Raw genomic sequence first — 18161 nt, 5'->3', positions numbered from 1 at the left:
AAAGGGCACTGAACGGGATTTGTGTGAGCTGGGTGCTGACACCTGCCCCAAGATAAGGGACTGGGCTAACGGGGCTTCAAAAAACAAAGCAAAACTGAAACTCTTTTCACTCAAAATACATTTGCAAAACTCAAAAGTCAAAAAGTGAAAAGAGAACGTGAGAAAAGACCAAAAACAAGACAAAACGAAACACGTGACTCTTGAATTTACTCCAAATAAAATTAGTTTCATAGAATAACTTGATGAAAAAAAATGGTAACATAGGTGTCTGACATGGTTAAAGAGCTACAAGAAGGTGTCAGTTCCATTGACAAATGAACAAGGAATAATTTTATGAAAAATAAGCATATGGTGACAACAGGGGATGCGGAAGATGCAGACTGTTCGGTGGACAGTGTAACTGCTCCGCGGATGCTATGCTGGCAGATTATGGATTTACAAAATTTATACTAGGGTAGAGAGTGAAGCTTAATGTAAACAATGACTTTGGTTATAGCAATACATCAGTACTGGTTCAGCAATTTTTTTTTTTGGTACTGGGGATCGAACTCATGATCTTGTGCTTGCCAGGCAGGTGCTTCTGCTGCTGAACTAAATCCCCAGCCTGTGGTTCAGCAATTTAACAAAAGTGCCACAGTTATACATGGTATTAACAGCAGGAGAAACTGTGAATGGGAAGTATATGACAATACTGTACCTTCTAGACCACATTTTTCTGTAAGTAGAAAACTACTATTTTTAAAAAGCCCATTTTGGGCCTGGGATATAGCTCAGCAGCATAAGCGCCTGCCTGGCAAGCGCAAGGTCCTGAGTTTGCTTCTTGGAAGTAAAAAACAAACAAATCAAAACAAAACAACAACAAAAAAGACAAAAAAAGAAAGATTAGATAGCTAAAGAATCAATCACATATCTTATAAATACAAAGTCAAATCATTACCACTAAGAATTGGAAGGGTGGTGGCAGTAACAGGACCTGAAGCTGGGGCCTTCACACTCAGCTATGTTCCCAGTCCTGTTGTTCATTTTTTATTTTTTGGGGCACAGAGGATTGAACACGTGACCTCGTGCTTGCCAGGTAGGCACTTACGCTGCTAAGGTAAATCCCAGCCCTATTTTTGAGACCAGATTCTGCTAAATAGTTCAGGCTGACCTTAAAGTATGTAATCCAGGCTGGCCTTGAACTCATGATGATGGGGCTCCTAATGCTGGAATTATAGGTTTCCATTTTAATTTCTTTTCTTTTTTTAGACAAGGTCTTGCTATGTAGTTCAGGCTGGCCCAGACTTGAATGCATGATAATTCTCCTGCCTCAGCTTCCCAAATGTGAGATTATAGGTGTGTACCACACACTTTCTTTTTCTTTTGTTGGCACCAGGAATCCAACTCATGACCTCACAATTGCCAGGTGGGCACTGTGCCACCATGCTATATCCCTCGCCCACCACACATTTTCTTAATTTATCGGTCGTGGGGATTGAACTCACACTGGCACGCTTGCAAGGCAGGCGCTTATGCCACTGAGCTAAATCTTCAGCCCTGCAATTATCTTAATTTAAAAATTTTCATCCTCACTACATTCTTTTTCTATATAAGTGTCATTAATATGAATAGTTATATAAAAATGACAAAATATAGTCTAAAATTATGTAAAAATGATAGTTAACAGCTGATTTGAAGAATACTTCAAATGCGTAAGACCAGTTTATTCATATATAAAGGGTGAAGCTACAAATATTTTCCTACTTTGGGCAGACTGGGGAGCAGGAACAGTGTGATGTGTATTAAATGCCAAGTAAATATTGGTTGAATGAACAGAGTGGACATACCACTCTAGTTTTGGTCGGACTATTTATCATTGAAATTTCTCCCAAAGAACTTAAAGCTGAACATTATTTCATACTATCTGGGAAGGTGGAAGTCCATTTTGTGGAGACTCCATGTATGTCACCCAGCTGGGCATGGCACTGGGGCTTCCTAGAGCAGTGATGACAACTATGGCACACGTATGGCCGGGGGCTGCCCATATCATCGAAAGCTCTATAAGGTTCACCATCACCGGCCTAGAGACGGGCTGTGTGTAGAGGGCACCAGACTCTGTGCGTGCTGAAATGAAAGGGCAGCTTGTAGGAATTTAGTGCCCAGTGCCCAAAGAGATCCTATTAAGAAACACAGAGTTCCAATCTCCACTTAATGGACTTGAGACTGATACCAAATTTTTGTTATTATTAGTACTTTACTGATTGGCCTTGTTCAATTATCTTGCCTCACTGTTTTACATTTCTAGAAGTGAAATTACAGATCAAATAGGAACCACACTGTAGTGTTCTAAAACATGAACACAAACTGATGAAATGTCTCTTAGAAACACACTGTACTGTCTCTAAAAACCATGTTTTAGCAGGATATAGTGGCACTCACTAATGCCAGCACTCTGGAAAGTGAGACAGGAAGACTGCAAGTTTAAGTCCTGCCTAGGCAGCACAGTGAGACCTTGTTTCAAAATGAAAAAGAAAAAGGAGATGTAGCTTAGTGAGAATGTCATGGATTAAAACATACTGATTAAAAAAAGTGTATGGCAGTTCCTACTGTGTGAGTGCAACAGGCAAAACAAAAAACAAAAAACAAAAAGCTGTATCAGCATGCATGAACTGATGTCTACTTTCAATTTTTTAAGTAATTTTCCTAAGAAAGCAATAGATTTGCAGTGCTGCCCTATCAGTTACAAGTGTGTGTTTGTGTGTATGTGTTGTCTTTTTAAGTGGGCATGCTTTATTTTTTATACTAAAAATATTATTTTGCAGAGTTCTTTTCTTATCCTACTTATGAAACATGGCTCCAGATAACTTTGCACAGATCATAAATACTATACATACACAAATGTAAATTCTGAGTGGGAAAAGGCTGAAATTTTAGGCTTAACCAAATATTCAAGGCAGGAAAGAACACTGACTGTTAAACGTTGGACCTGGGACAGGAAATCCTCTCCTACCTGTACTTCGATCTGCAGATCTTTGTCCAAGAGTGCTCTCTTTTTCAGGATTTCAGCTTTGAGCTGCTCTTTGTGTTTAAACAGCAGAGCAGAGAGCTTGGTAGCATTCTGCTTGCTCCGTTTCTGTTCCACACTCTCTTCACGCTTTCGTTTTTTTGCTGCCTGTTTTTCTTCTTTATCTATCTTATCCAAAATATACTTCATCACCTGGTTACATACAATCATCCTAGAGAAAAATACACAACCTATGTAATGCTGATGTTTCATTCAGAAGGTTTATATATGAGTCTGCCACGCTGCACGCAGCAACAGAACCTCATCATGACCGACCCATGCCCAAATGTTCTTATTTAGCAAACTCCAATTAAGACAAAAATATGTAAACTTATAACTCTTGTGCATGGCTGGCTAAAGAGAGCAATATACAAGGCCCTATGCTTCCCCTACCTTTGATTTTCTTCTCTTTCAGTGGGAGTCAAGGTCTTTTTCTGTTTTAAATGTTCTATCACAGCATTATGCTTCATCACCACCTTTAGGACAGAACAAATCCAAAAGCGCACATTTGACTAGAGTTAGCACACTGAAAACAACAGTAGAAATCAGAGCACACATGCTTTTCAAATATATGGTAAGATTTTTAAATTATTAAAACAAATGAACTTAAACTAGCAGCTATGGGGCTGGGGACGCAGCTCAGTGGCACAGGCACCTGCTTGGCAGGCATGAGATTGTGAGTTCGAGCTCTGGTACCAAAACAGAAACAAAAACAAAAAAAAACTTATGTTTTAGGAACCATGTTAAGTACCTGACAATATTTTATTTACTCCTCATTATAATACTGAACCATAGTTATAATTTTATAAATAACTAAGAAAGAAATTAACAAACATGTCTGAGATTCAGTAGTAAATAATTCAGCCAGACTTTTCACCCAACTATCATGCTCCAAAGGCTGTTTTTATGTTACGCTCTCTTCTCAGGCCTTACTTTTAAAGAGTTGCTCCCTCATCCCCTGTTTACAAATATTAGGAAGGAAGGTACTGAAATAATTCTCAATTTACAGACTGCAAACTACTGAAAGCTGGGTAAACATATGTGAACACATTATATATTACTTCACTTTTATAGGAATGTTACCTCACATCTTTAAAATCACATACATAACCTATGTAATCATTATAATAATCTTGTATGACTAGAAAAAGAGGGGTTTTAATGAGGTTATATAGATAGAGTTCAGGGGGGATAAACAGGTTCAGGACATGGTAACACCTCCTGAGCAGAGCATGCTGTCAATAAAAAGTAAGCTTTCTCCAGGAATGCTATAGGCTGCTTTATGGATGTTCTTTGTACTAATATAGTAATTCTAATTCATCTGAATTTGCTAACTTCAATAAAGTGCCACTGAAAGATGTCCCTGAACAATGGTACTTTTTATTTAAGGTACAGAAGAATGTATGTTTAAAACACTTTTATAGAAATGCAAATGAATTTAGTCTGTCTGCAGTTTGTTTAGTTTTAGTATACATTAAACTAAGGAACAGAGAATAACTTCAAACTAACTGCTGGACCACCTGAAGTGGCTTTAAGACTTGGTAAAACCTTCGAGTTTTGTATTAGTGGTACTTAAAACTCCATTCTTCCCATTTCAGTTCTCCCAAAACACAGATTGCTTTTTTTTTCTTTTGGTTGTTGTTTGTTTTTGAGACAGGGTCTCATTTTGTACTTCAGGCTGGCCTCAAACTCACTATGTGGCCCAGGTTAGCCTAGAACTTGTGGCAATTCCTCCTGCCCCAGCCTTCTGTGTGCTGGGATTATAGGGGATGCATCACCACACTCAGGCGTTTCTTTCTTTCTTCTTCTTCTTGGTTTTTTTTTTTTTTTTTTTGTCTTTTTGAGACAAGGTTTTGCAATGCAGTTCAGGCTGGCCTTGGGCTCACTTTGTAGCCCAGGTTGGTCTCTAACTTGCAACAATCCGCCTGCCTCAGCCTTCCAAGTGCTGGGATTATAGGAGTGTGCCACCACACCCAGCTAGACATTTCTAATAAGCACTTGCCTCTATAGATCCAGAGAAGAGTTTCAAACCATTGGAGTCATTCAGTGGTTTTGGTCCATCCAGTGCTGCTTCTGAATTTAAACATCAACGACTGTCTCATTTAGGAAACCTAATACAACCAAGCACTAAGTCTATTGCACAGCACAATAATTCAAACTACTGAACATGCTGCTTTGACTTAATCACTTTACCTGTTTCTGAATGATTTCACTTTGGTTAGAAGCTTGGAGGGTGTGTTCACGCTTAATTTCTATCTGTTGCTGTTTCTTCTTTTGCTGCTGATCCCTGAGTTGCTGAACCCTTTGCAACTGCTCTTGCACACTGGCTGCCTGCACTGTAACCACATTCTGAATCTGGTGAGTCTGCACAGCACTGCTTTGCTGAATTTGAATAGGCAACTGAAGTTTGATTTGCTGGGGCACACCACCTTGCTGAGCCTGTATCTGAGCCACAACCTGTGACTGGATCTGAGACAGAACCTGGACTTGTTGTAGCTGAGGCACAGCAATGACTTGGGGCTGTGGCTGCTGTATTTGTAGCTGAGGACAAGATGGGGCTGAAACAGTAACTTGCTTTAACGTTTGTCCTGATGAAAGAGTTTGAGTTGAAGACTGTACCTGGGGTTGTGACTGTGGCTGGCCTTGGGAAGGTATCTGAAGAGATGTATGTGGCTGAATTGGAATCGGTTGTGAGGTTGTAGTCTGAACCTGGGGTTGCTGTCCAGGAGACACTTGGGATGGAGTTGATGGACGTATTCGAGTCTGTGGTGGGCTCTGGACACGAACAGGAGACTGTCCTTGGACATTACTTTGAGGCTGACACTGTGCTGCAACTTGGGGTTTGTTGGATGACTGTGCTTGGGTTGGCTGTGCTTCAGAAGGGACGAGGGGTGAAACAGTTGTTTGGGTCTGAATTTCAGGCCGAGTATGAGCTTCAGGCTGAGTTGGGGACTCAGGCTGGGGCTGGGGCTGGGGCTGGGGCTGAGACTGGGGTTGGGGTTGGGGCTGGGGCTGCGCTGAAGACTGAGCAGTTTGTGGCTGGGCTTCTGCAGGACTCACACTTGATGACTGATCTGGTGGCAGGGGTTTGGTTTGCTGCACCTGTGTCTGGGGTGATAATTTACTCTGTTTTTGTTCACCTGAACCTGTGGAAAGGAAAGATAAACCAATTCTATTATTCTAGAACACAAGACTGGATAAAGAAGAATTTGAAGGAATTTTCCTAAAGTTCAGAATTCAGTACAAGCTTCTGAAATGGCCGCTTAGCCACGCTCACCTCATTGCTCTCCTGAATGAGAGAGCTGGAGCCCTGGCCCGTGGTTGCCCACTGTCTACTTCCTAACTCTCCAGAGGGCTGGCTTTTAAAGCAAAGCACAGCCTCTAAAAGTGAGCCTTGGTACCATCCAGTTTCACTTTGCAGTGCAGCCAGTGGCTAACTAAGTGATCTAGACTCGCAGCTCTCCACTGCAGGCTGCGCTGGATTACTTGCCCTGAGATTATCTTCACAGCCCCATCAGTGCCTGGAAGGTTGGGGAAGCAACCAGAGTTACCATGATGGCCTTTATATACACACACACATGTGCACACACACACAAATGGGAAGGACTGGTGATAAGGTGTATGTAGAAACAAGGTGTGTAAACACCAAGATGCTGTGAGGTTTGCTATGCCAACTGTTAAGCTCACTGGGTTGAGGCACATTCTCCTAAAGATAAGAACTGGTCACCTTATTCCAAGCATTGAAAGGTAATAACATTCAGCACGTCAACCAACTGACGGTTCTACCTGCTGCTGTGGTGGAAACAGTCGTGGTGGTGCTGCTGGCTGCCGTGGCTGTGGTTGCCAGTGGAGTGAAGAGGAATCGCTGCACGGTACCATTTGGCATTGCAGCCTGCATGAGCTGCTGCCCTGGCCCTGGGAGTACGGTCACCCCTTGAGGTATCAACTGCAACTGTCCAGTAGTTTGACCTTGCCCTTGAATTACTACTGTCAAACCCTGATTGCCACCCTGCAGATAAAACACACAACATGTAGTATTCAACAATTTGTACATTTCAGTTAAATATAGTTCAAATAAAACCATTCATAAAGAAAAAAAATTTTCTTTCTATATATCTCCATCTATCCATGGACTGACATAAGGAAGAATTCAGATAATCTAAAATAAGAGTATCTGTGTTGTTTACTGGGAAAAAAGCATGAACAATCCAGTTACAGTTCAAGTTCTCCAAATGGGCAGACAGATACAGTGGTGCCTTGGTTCATGAAAGCTTTTATTTGCAAACTTTGCATCAGGTGACAGACATGGCAATTTTCACACACAAACACAAATGTGGCCGTCTTTTCCAGAATGGTGGGATAAATTAAGCTTCTGAACCATATCTATCTATAAGCAACACCACTCTTCAGATCCACATTTCTCAATCTATAAATAAGAGCAATGAAATCAGTGACTACAGTTTCCACAAAATTCTGATTTTAAACCAACTTATATTCATATTATTTTGTATTTTAAAAATCGCCTTCTTATACATTGCCTCATTTGATTCTCACAGTGGACTTGAGACCTAGGGAAACAGCAGAGCAAATATTACTGTAATTTAGGGTAGAAAGCTGAGGGTTTAGCTCAGTGTCAGAGTATTTGACTAAGTAGGTTACAGTCCTAGTAGGGCAAGGAAAGAAAGAAACTCAGGTTACAGCTCAGGTCAAGTCCCTTCACAGGAAGGGCCAACACCCAGGGTGATTTTTGGCCAATAGATTTTTCAAACAGGAATAGTAATCAGACTCCAGACTTCACTCCAACATGTATGAGCTCAAATTTGGTGATGGGGAAAAAAAAGTGCCATTTTCTTGTCTGTTTTTTCCCCACACAGGTTTGTGGAATACATTTCTCTACCATAAAGCAACTTCCTGGTCGTGTTTGGAATTATATTTTCTTTCACAGATATTGGGAAGGAGAGTTTTTTGTCCTTTAGAGCTCATCAGTAATAAGTGTCCAGCCAGCAGACAGGTAATATCTGCTGTATGAATAGTTCATACTAAAATATGAGTTGTGAGAACAGGCCACTGGCTACAGGCTAAATTTCCCTTACTCGGTGCATTATTAACTAGTAAGCTTAATTGCCAGGATCTGTGTAGAGAACTAAAAAGAAAAACAACCCTCAAACAGCCAGGGTGAAAAACTGATGTAGTCTCTGTTCTGAGCTCCTTATCCTCACAAGCCTCTCAAACTTACTTTTGGTTTCTAGAAACACTTCTTAAAATTCATGCTCAAAAATACATAAAACAAGTATGAAGAATAATTTAAATGTAAACAACAATTACAAAGCAAGAAGCTCCCATGCAATGAACCATGCCGATGTCAGTTCTCTCCCATTCCCCACAGGTGAGCACTGTGCACTCTTCTATGACAGACCGCAATTCCTCATGGGGCTCTAACTGAGGTCTGCAACTCTACAGGGCCACTGAAAGCCCATTCACAAAGAACACAGTGTAAGGGAAATGGTATCTAATGCTTGGTCCCATGTACCCAGGTAAAATGAAGCTTTGTACTGAATTTTATATAAATGAATTGTAATGTGTGTGTGTGTCTTACATGTGTCTTTAGTTCAGTGTTTTATTTATTTATTTAGTTTTTTGAGATAGGGTCTCACTCTTCAAAATGGCCTTGAACTTGCTATGCAGCTGAGGCTGGCCTCAAACTCGCAGTGATCCTCCTCCTGTCTCAGTCTCAGGGGTGCGCCATTATACCCAGGTCACAGTTTGTTATTTTGTTTGTGAGAATTTCCCATGCAGTTTTGAACAACTGTGCACAAAGTCTATTGTTATTATTATAAGAATGAACCACAATTTACTTGATTGTGGAAGGACATTTGGGTTGCTTTTAAAGTTTCAGAGTTATAAACAGTGCTGCTATAAACATTTATATCACCATTATCTCAGTCCTTACAAGTAAGGATTTCCCTACAGATGTATCTAGGAGAACTACTGAGACCTGAGGCATGAGCATCTTCAGCTACACTAGGTAATGCCAAGATTTTCAAAATAGGTGCACCATGTTATATATTTCCATCAGCTGTGTATTTATAGTTCATTCTGCTCCCCCTGAATGCTAATTCTTGATTTTGCTGGAGATTTAAACTTAAGACTAATCTCTTAAGGATGTTTTTTGTTGCTGTTATTTTTTGGCAGTGGTAGGGATTGAACACAGGGCCTCACACATGCTAGACAAGTGTTCTATCCTTGACCTGTATTTCCAGCCCTTAAAAAATTTGGAGACAGTGTCTAGTTTGGGTAGACTAAAACTTGCCCTCCTGCCACAATTTCCCTGCGTAGCAGGGATGATAGGTGTGTACTACTGTACCTGGTAGGCATGGTTTTATTTTTATTTTTTAGGTACTAGGGATCAAACTCATAACATCACACTTACCAGGCAAGTGCTTGAGCCACTGAGCTAAATCCCCAGACCTGGTACATGGTTTTACTAAGCATTTCCTTTCTTAATAAAATCAGCAGTTATTTTGAATTTTGGACATTTGAATTTCCTTTTTCCACATCAAGTCTGTTCAGTTTTCTACTGACCTACTTTGGATTTTCCCCTCCTTGTTAATTCTTCATATATTTGGATTAAAGTTCTCCCCCCTGCCTATTTCATTGTATGTAGTTTAATGAATTGAAAATTTTATTTAAATTTTTTGTTTTGTGTTTTAAAACAGGGTCTTGCTGTGTAGTTCAGTCTAGCCTTGAACTCACTATGTAGTGCAGGCTGGCCTCAAACTTGCAGCACTCCTCCTGCCTCAGCCTCCCAAATGCTGGGATTATAGGGGTGTGCCACCATGTCTGACTTCAAATTTTTATTTTAAATTAAGGTGAATTTATAAATCTTTCCCTTTGAGCTTAGTGTTTTCTGTTTATGAAAATAACCTATCTTAACCTCTGAAGGTACTATACTTTTGCCATTTATCCTCCTTAGGCAATGGTTCCATTTCATGGTTTCTCATATGGATTCAGTTGACCCAGTACCCTTTCTGAAAAGTTTGTCCTTTCCTCGATGATCTCCAATGCCACTTTGTCATGTAATAGGTGACATGAGCAGAGGTCCCTTTCTGCACTCTACTTTTCCGCTGGTTTCTCTAAATGCCCCTCCCTCAGCACCTCATTGTGTTCATTTGTGAAGCATCACAGTATCTCTGGTATTGGGTTATGTTTCACAGAAGAGAAACAAATCATCCTGTTCTTTAATAGCTATTCTTGATCCTTTGAACTTTTGTGTAAAATTTTATCTAAAATGTGATTTAAAAATCAGCTTGTGAAGTTCCATTAAAAAAAATCTCTTTAAGATTTTGACAGAAACTGCATTTATTACTCAACAGTGAAAGACTTGATAAAAAATATTGCATTTTGCAAGGAAACAGCTTAATGTACTTAAATACTATTTTTCTCATGGAAACTGGCCAACTAATAAAATTTGGATGGTTAAAAGGATTATGCATTATACTGGTATAACTCCATCCAAGGACTTTTTAGGTGGGATTTATTTTATCTTGCCTGTAGGTAGTATTCTTGTTTGACTCAGGGAAATAGTCATCTAAAATTAGTACATTTTTTGTTTCTTTTGATTCTGGAACTTGAACCTAGAGCATTTGTTCCAAGCAACAGCTCTGGCCCTGTTTTTATTTTTTTGAGACAAAGTCTTGCCAAATTGCCCAGGATGGGCTTGATTGCAGTCACAGTTCTGCTTCAGCGTCAGTGTAGGATTACATCCATGTGCCACCACACATGGTAAATAAGTATCTTCTTAAATTTAACAAAATAGGGGCCAGGGATGTAATCTAGTGATAAAGCGCTTGCTTAGCATGCCTAAGGCCTAGCATGATCCTCAGCAGCATAAAAAAACAAACAAAAAACCAACCCCAAAAAACCACATAAATAAAACTCTTATGGTTACCAAAATAAGTACATTTTAAAACTTACATCAAGAAGAAATAAGATGGCTTCTAAAGTTAAAATAAAGTCATTACTTACGTGGCCCTGTGTTAACTGAGTGAGCTGAGCCATGGTAAGCTTCACCTGTCCTTGCTGGGGGCGAGGGGGTTGTGGGGTTGAAGGCGCCGGGTTTGGAGTGGATGCTCCTGGAGTTAAGCCTTTCTGGCCAGGTGTGGAGGAAGTTGTGCTTGGGGGAGACACTGCAGTGGAAACAGGTTGGCCTCGGATAATCTGTGTCATCACTTGCTGAGGAGCGCCTGGACAAACAGCAAAATGCCCTGAATGCCCATGTGCCCTGGGCAGCATTCTAAATAAAATATCTCAATACTTCAGATAAATGTACTCTTTTCAGTGTTCCAAGACATGGGGATGCCGGCAGCCTGCAGATGCATTCAGAGGCCTACTCCCAAAGGACGTGCCTGGGGGACAGTGAGTCTGTGCCTTAGGGTTGCTGATAGCCACAAGCCAGTTCCTGCTGACTATATGGTACAGAGAAAACAACAATACTCTTCCTATAAACCTGAATACAACTTTGTTCATTTATATGGCTGTCAGTTCTTAGAAATACAGTAAAGATGAGGTAATAAGTATATAATAAATTTATATGAATTTTACCAAAATGTGAAGAATTTCAATTACTCTGAGTCAACTGCATTTATAAATAAACTTCTTCTACAGTCCTGTGACAAAGAATTTGGAGACCTTTAGGGAAGCACCACTGTATTCTCAGGACCAGGGAAAGGTACTCAAGGAATGCATTCATGGTCATTGTTCTATAAATGTCTACTAAATGAAAGATGAACAGAAATGGCTCTATAGTTCTCTAAAATTTTCTGTTTCAGATTTTACTTGCTCAAACTAGAAGAAAAAGGCAAGTGGAGCTGTCTCCTCATTAATAAGAATAATTATATGGTTGCTAATCTGATTTTCACAAATTCGTTACTAATTAGTAGTAATAACACCTGTCTTTTTTCTTCTGTGAATATATTTCTTTCTATGCATAACTTTAATAGCTAAGTAGTATCTCATACGACTGCATGGATAAAACTGAGACTGTTCTGACATTCAAAATACCTTTTCTTTGTTAATATAATGAAGGGTGAAATCACTGCTCATAAATTTTCATATATGCTTCTGATGATTTCCTTACAACAGCTTTCAAAGATTAATACTGAATTCATAATAGAAACGTAGTAGTCTCATCCACACTTCTACTACCTCTGAGTGCCCATTTCACTGGACTCCTACAACAGTACAACTATCAGTTCAGTGCCTAATTTCCTCATTTACGATAGAAAGCTAACATTTAAAATTGTTCAAATCACCTGCTTCGTCTCTGAACTCTAAATTCCTTCTTCATACTCTGCCATTTCTGTACTCCTCCCACTTCTTCGTTGCCCATCTCAGGGCTTTGCATACACTAGGCAAGTGCTCAAACACTGAGCTATGTTCCCAGTCCTGTGACAAGTGGTATGTATTTTTGAATAATGTATTTTTTCCACTTTTATTTACTTCTAAATCCCTCATATTTATGTGGCCAAATCAGTCTTTTTTTTTTTGGGGGGGGGGTTAATTATTGCTTATGAAACTCTCCTGTATTCCTGCATTCTCTTGTTAGATATTCACATGTCCTATGTTATCATATACTCTATTGTTGTGAGACATAACCAAACAATAAGTCAATCATATTCCTCATTATAAGCCATTTTTATATTCCCAAACTGTGATCCAACTATTCTAACATGATTTACTTTTTTTTTTATCGGTACCAGGGATCGAACTCACGACTGTCTGCTTGTAAGGCAGGGGCTTATGCCGCTGAGCTAAACCCCCAAACCCGATTTACTTTTGTTACACAGTGAATTCTCCTATAGAATGCCTCTTTTTTTGTTTTGTTTTCAGATATACATAGTCTCATTATGTACTTTAGGCTGGCCTGAACTCCCTATGTAGCCTGGGTTGGCCTCAAACTCATGGTGATCCTCCTGCCTCAACCTCCCAAGTGCTGGGATTACAGGCGTACACCACCATGTCTGGCCATAACATCTTCGTAGTTGTATTTAGCTGTATCCTTTAGTATCATACTGCTAACTTTCACTTCATAACATGCTTTAACAACTGGCACTGCTAGTTTTTCTTCATTATGCCTTCTTTTAAACTTTTCTTGGTTATTCTCATCCATTTATTCAAGGTGAATTAAAAGACACAGTGTGGGGCTGGGGATTTAGCTCAGTGGCATAAGCACCTGTCTTGGAAGTGTGCAGTCCTGAGTTTGATCCCTGGTACTGATAAAAAAAAAAAAAAAAAAAAAAAAAAAAAAAAAAAAGACACAGTGTGATCGAATGCTTTAAATTTGAGGGCCTCTGGATCCCAAACCTAAATTCTTGCACGCCACAGCTTGATGGCCAATGCATGAAGTTATTACTTTAGGTAATCACCTTGTACAGATACATTGCTATCATAAGCACAGATAAAAGGACTGGTATTAACTGATGGTACAATGGTCATTTAAAATAATACAGTTTGTATTAATTATTTTTAGATTACCATTAAAATGCAAATTCAAAAGTTATTAGATTGCAATGAGAGCCATTTTAAGAAGGGCCAGTGTGGTGCTCAAAGAGGGCATGTGTGATCTCTGCACATGCGGAGGCATACCTTGATTACGCCCACTTTTCCTGGGCCTCTCCCAGCCCTTGTCTTCCTTACTGGTACTCTGTTCCCTTCAGTGCATCTAGACCACTCCTGCCTTGGGCTTTGCATCTGTGACACTTTTGGTATGAGAATCTTTGTCTCAGGTATTGGCATAGCTCTTATTCCCCCAGATTTTTTTTTCGGTATTGGGACTTGAACTCAGGATCTCGTGCTTGCCAGACAGGCGCTGTGCTGCTGAGCTATATTCCTGGCCCTCCTCAGATTTTTCATTAAACTTTTACCTTCTCAGGCTGGGAATTAGCTCAGCGGCATAAGCACCTGCCTTGCAAGCAGGCAGTTGTGAGTTCGATCCCCGGTACCGATAAAAACAAAAAACAAAAAACAAAAAACACTTTTACCTTCTCTGGCCATCTTTTCTAACATCCACTAAATCAACCTGAGCTCTTCAACCCCTCCTTCCTTTTTTCCAAGGTATTTCCCCCCAAAGGTATTTATTAACACATTATATGCAAAATTTATATATTACTGCACACAGTGGTTTTATAAAAATACATATAAGAACCTATCTAGCTAGTGTTTACCTTTCCCCCTGTGCTGTGAGTTTTATAAGGGCAGTAATTTTGTCTGATTAGCTCATAACTATCATCGTATGGGCCTAGAACAGAGTCTGCCATGAAGGTAGTAATGTGCATTTGCTCAGTGAATAAATGAGAATCTGGAATTGGGAAGCACACAAATCTAGCTTGAGTCATATCCAGCTTAGAGAAATTATTCAACATTCCGAGTTTTAGTTTCTTTATCTATAAATTAAGAGATAATATTAATACCTGCTTTACATAAAAGTTAAATGAAAGTTTATATACCCTCCCATGGAATAAATGACTAATACACAACAGCTGATATCAACACTACCATTATTACTACCACCCCCACGACTACCATCACGAACCAATTACTTAAAGGTGGCCTCTGAATAAAGGACATTCTAGGAGTACTAAAAGGCTGAGTGGGAGAGTTGGGCATTCACCACACAAACCTCATCTTTGCAACGTACGTAAAGACTGCAGGAGAAAAAGTGACAAAACCCCAGGAGAGGGTGTCTGGAAACTCTAAATTCACATATGTATGTCAGACCCACATGACCACAGCTACATACGGCAAAAAGGTACAAAAGCACTATACACCTAGGTTACTAGCAGCGCTCATGGTTCATATGAAATTTTATTAAATTTTGTTTTCTAAGGATATTACCATTTTATATCAGTAGTTTTTACTTTGTTCTTTACATTAGTTATCTTTTAATTAGCTGACTGATAATCGCAAGTTTTAAAACAGAGTAACTGGTGAATTTTACTATCTCTGTAGCATCAACTGAAATGATCAATCCTGAGGTGAATGCTGGTTAGGCATATAAGACTGCTTTTTATTGAAATAAGGAAAATGACAGACTAGACCATATTTCAGATGAGACGTACTAAATCTGCAATATTAACTGAAAGTATTTTGATGAATCCTTTTGCCTGTGCTACGAAACTATTTCATAAAGAAATTATTTGTTTCCTACTCATTTTAAAGAATTTTACCCCATGAAACCATGATGGTTGAAATTGTTTGATAGGGAATACTACGGCAACTTTTCAAATGTCTTTCTTGGATGAGTCATTGAGACTTTGAATTGATAAGCATAATATTTAATTATGCCTTATTAAAGTAGATTTGGTTTCTAAGTATGGATAGTCAGAATTCTGGAAGTCTTAACAGAAAGATACTTACACAGAATTCTCTTTGGATGTAAACAAGGAAAAAAAACCTGGTTCTAGGCTTATTGTACTTTCTCATTCCTGTTTCTGGGAAGTGGTGATTTTCTCCCATTTCTCCAGATTAGACTTGCGTGGTATCCCACATTGGAATCTCAGGACTCCAGAGGCTGACACAGGAAGGCCGTGAGTGTGAAGCCATGCTGGGCTACACACTGAGCTTAAGGCCAGCTGGAAACACATAGCAGACCCTGTCTTTTTTTTTTTTTTGTACCAGGGATCAAATTCACAACCTTGTGCTTGTCAGGCTGGCACTTAGGCCACTGAGCTAAATCCCTGGCCTTGCAGACCCTGTCTTAAACAAATAAACAAACTTGCTATAACAGAATGGACTATTTGAATGTTTTTGGTCTTTTTTTGTTTCCTAATTTCATTGTTTTTCTTTTGTTCCTTTTTAAGACTTTTAAATACGTTTTCCAACTTTGCGTAGACTTAATAGAGATTAAAAAAAGAATAAAGATTTTTGGTATAGTTTTATTAGACAATATATTTAAACTAACTACCCTAGGTGTTCAAATACTTGTTAGATAAACTGAGTCTACTTTTGAGTTTAGCTTTGTTGTTATGTTTCAAAGTTGTTATCTGACAATTTGTTTGTAATTACACATTGAGGTTTCTATAATACACAAGTTATTTAGAACATGTAACAAATAAGTCATTAGTAATACATAATTTAAAATATAATTTCTATCTTTATTCCAAAAAGTATGGCCATTACATATTCCTATTTCTTGGGGATTTTTTTTTTTTTTTGGTCTTTTTGAGACGGGGTCTCACATGAGTTCAGGCTGGCCTTGAGCTACTTTGTAGCCCAGGTTGGTCTCGAACTCGCAACGATCCTTCCACCTTAGCCTCGCGTGTGCTGGGATTAGAGGCGTGAGCCACCACGCCCAGCATTTATTTGGGATTAAGGTTTTAGCCTAGACTATTTACCATAAATAGTACAATGAATGTACATTCCTTTAGACACAAAAATTGATAAATGTTCTACTTAATGTCTTGGTTTTCATAGGTACTTTAATATTTAATTCAAAAGGACTCAAGATACTATACATTTTAAATGCAATCTTTGTCTAAGCCAATTTATTTAAAACTTAATTATTATTAATAATGTTCTTTCTTTCTCTGTCTTTCCTTTCTTTCTTTCTCTCTTTCTCTCGATAGGTCTTTTTGAGATATAGTCTCAATACGCAGTTCAAACTGGCTTTGAGCACACTTTTTAGCCCAGGCTGGTCTTGAACTTGCTACAATCCTCCTGCCTCAGCCTCTTAAGTCATCACACATGGTTATTTCTTCTTCTTCTTCTTCTTTTTTTTTTTTTGAGAAAAGATCTTGTTACATAGGTCAGGCTGGCCTTGAACTCACTAGTTAGCCCAGACTGGCCTCAAGCTTGCAGTGATCCTCTTACCTCAACTTTCTGAATGCTGGGATTAAAGCTGAGCACCACCACACATACCTTGCTTCTAGCAAATTTAAAATGAAATTCTATGTCATAATTTTTTTTATTTTCTTTTTATAAACACTGAATTCTACTCTGCCCATTATTAGCGGGGCAATTATTGTTCATTCATTCATTCTTTCTTTGGCCTTTATATCACTGTCTTTGACCACCTTTTTGTTTACCTTTTAAAGCTTTCCTTGCAATTTGATTTTTAGGTAGTTTCTCATGAATATGTAGGAAAAAATTTTTTTAAACTTAATCTTTACAGCCCTCAACTTTTAGTATGATAGCTTAAATCTATTCATTATTAATTAAGTCTGGCATTTCCTTTGCAATTTTGTTTTATGTATTTACTAGCTATTTCACTGGTTTACAGTCTTTTGCCATACAAACATTTGCTCTTTTTCTTTACTTGAGTTACTTGAACCTATACACTTCATTTATTAGAGTATTTTAAAATTTTTTCTTATTAGAAAGGCTAAGAATAAAGTAGTAACTATAGATACAATATACAGTGGTGTAGAAATTTAGTATGGTTTGAATTAATTAAAATTGGCATTTTCTGATTTGTACAGTGCCAGACACAGAATAATACAGATTTCCTAGACTAGTTATTCAAATAAAAAGTGGTAATACTGGATGGATGAATACCTGGCTGCACCATCACAGGTGTTCGAATAATTGTCTTTCCTAGTGTTGACTGTTGCAGGGGTGTTCTAATCACCGTCATGCCAGGGTGGATCTGAGGCCCTGTGATTACCTATAAATGACACAAAGGACAATGAATTAAAATGTTTTTAAAGTTAAAGTACGATGGATTTAGAAGATAAGATTTTAAACATTCTATACTGAGGGGCTAGGGATATAGCTCAGCAGCACAAGCGCCTACCTGGAAAGCATGAGGTCTTGAGTTCGATCCCCAGGACCAAAAAAAAAAAAAAAATTCTACACTGATAAAAATGTCTACAAAAAAGGAGCTCGTGGATATCACATTTTAAGTTACATTAAGCACCAGAATAAAGACAAAATTTTGAAGAGAAAAAATTTTAATTTACTTCAAATGAGATCATACGACCTTCCTTGCCACTGCTACCAAAGACACTCTATAAACGAGAAGGAAACAATGAGACACAGCAAGGCTCTTCTCTTGTAACTGTAGCTCCCAAGAAAATCCTGAGCCCTATTTTTCCTAAGTTCCAGTCCATACCTATAACCCAGA

At 38.8% G+C, this 18161-nt stretch overlaps 1 protein-coding gene across 15 annotated transcripts in view; it reads right to left on the bottom strand.

Annotated features, from left to right (window-relative positions):
• The window catches only part of Bptf (bromodomain PHD finger transcription factor), a 126410-nt gene that overhangs the window by 16536 nt on the left and 91713 nt on the right, over window positions 1-18161 (bottom strand). For 12 of the 15 annotated variants that reach the window (XM_063241824.1, XM_063241828.1, XM_063241825.1 and 9 more), the window contains 6 exons: window positions 17594-17702; window positions 11069-11286; window positions 6830-7052; window positions 5237-6189; window positions 3437-3519; window positions 2990-3215 (listed from right to left, as the gene is read on the bottom strand). In XM_063241824.1, the coding sequence (XP_063097894.1) occupies window positions 2990-3215; window positions 3437-3519; window positions 5237-6189; window positions 6830-7052; window positions 11069-11286; window positions 17594-17702 (1812 nt within the window). The remainder of the gene's footprint in view (window positions 1-2989; window positions 3216-3436; window positions 3520-5236; window positions 6190-6829; window positions 7053-11068; window positions 11287-17593; window positions 17703-18161) is intronic. The other 3 variants (XM_063241834.1, XM_063241836.1, XM_063241837.1) reach the window with 1 other exon arrangement.

This window comes from Cavia porcellus, unplaced genomic scaffold (genome assembly GCF_034190915.1).
Source record: "Cavia porcellus strain 051 isolate PalLab524CR breed Dunkin Hartley unplaced genomic scaffold, mCavPor4.1 scaffold_32, whole genome shotgun sequence".
Taxonomy (NCBI): Eukaryota; Metazoa; Chordata; class Mammalia; order Rodentia; family Caviidae; genus Cavia; species Cavia porcellus.
This window is presented reverse-complemented; position numbering and strand designations above follow the sequence as displayed.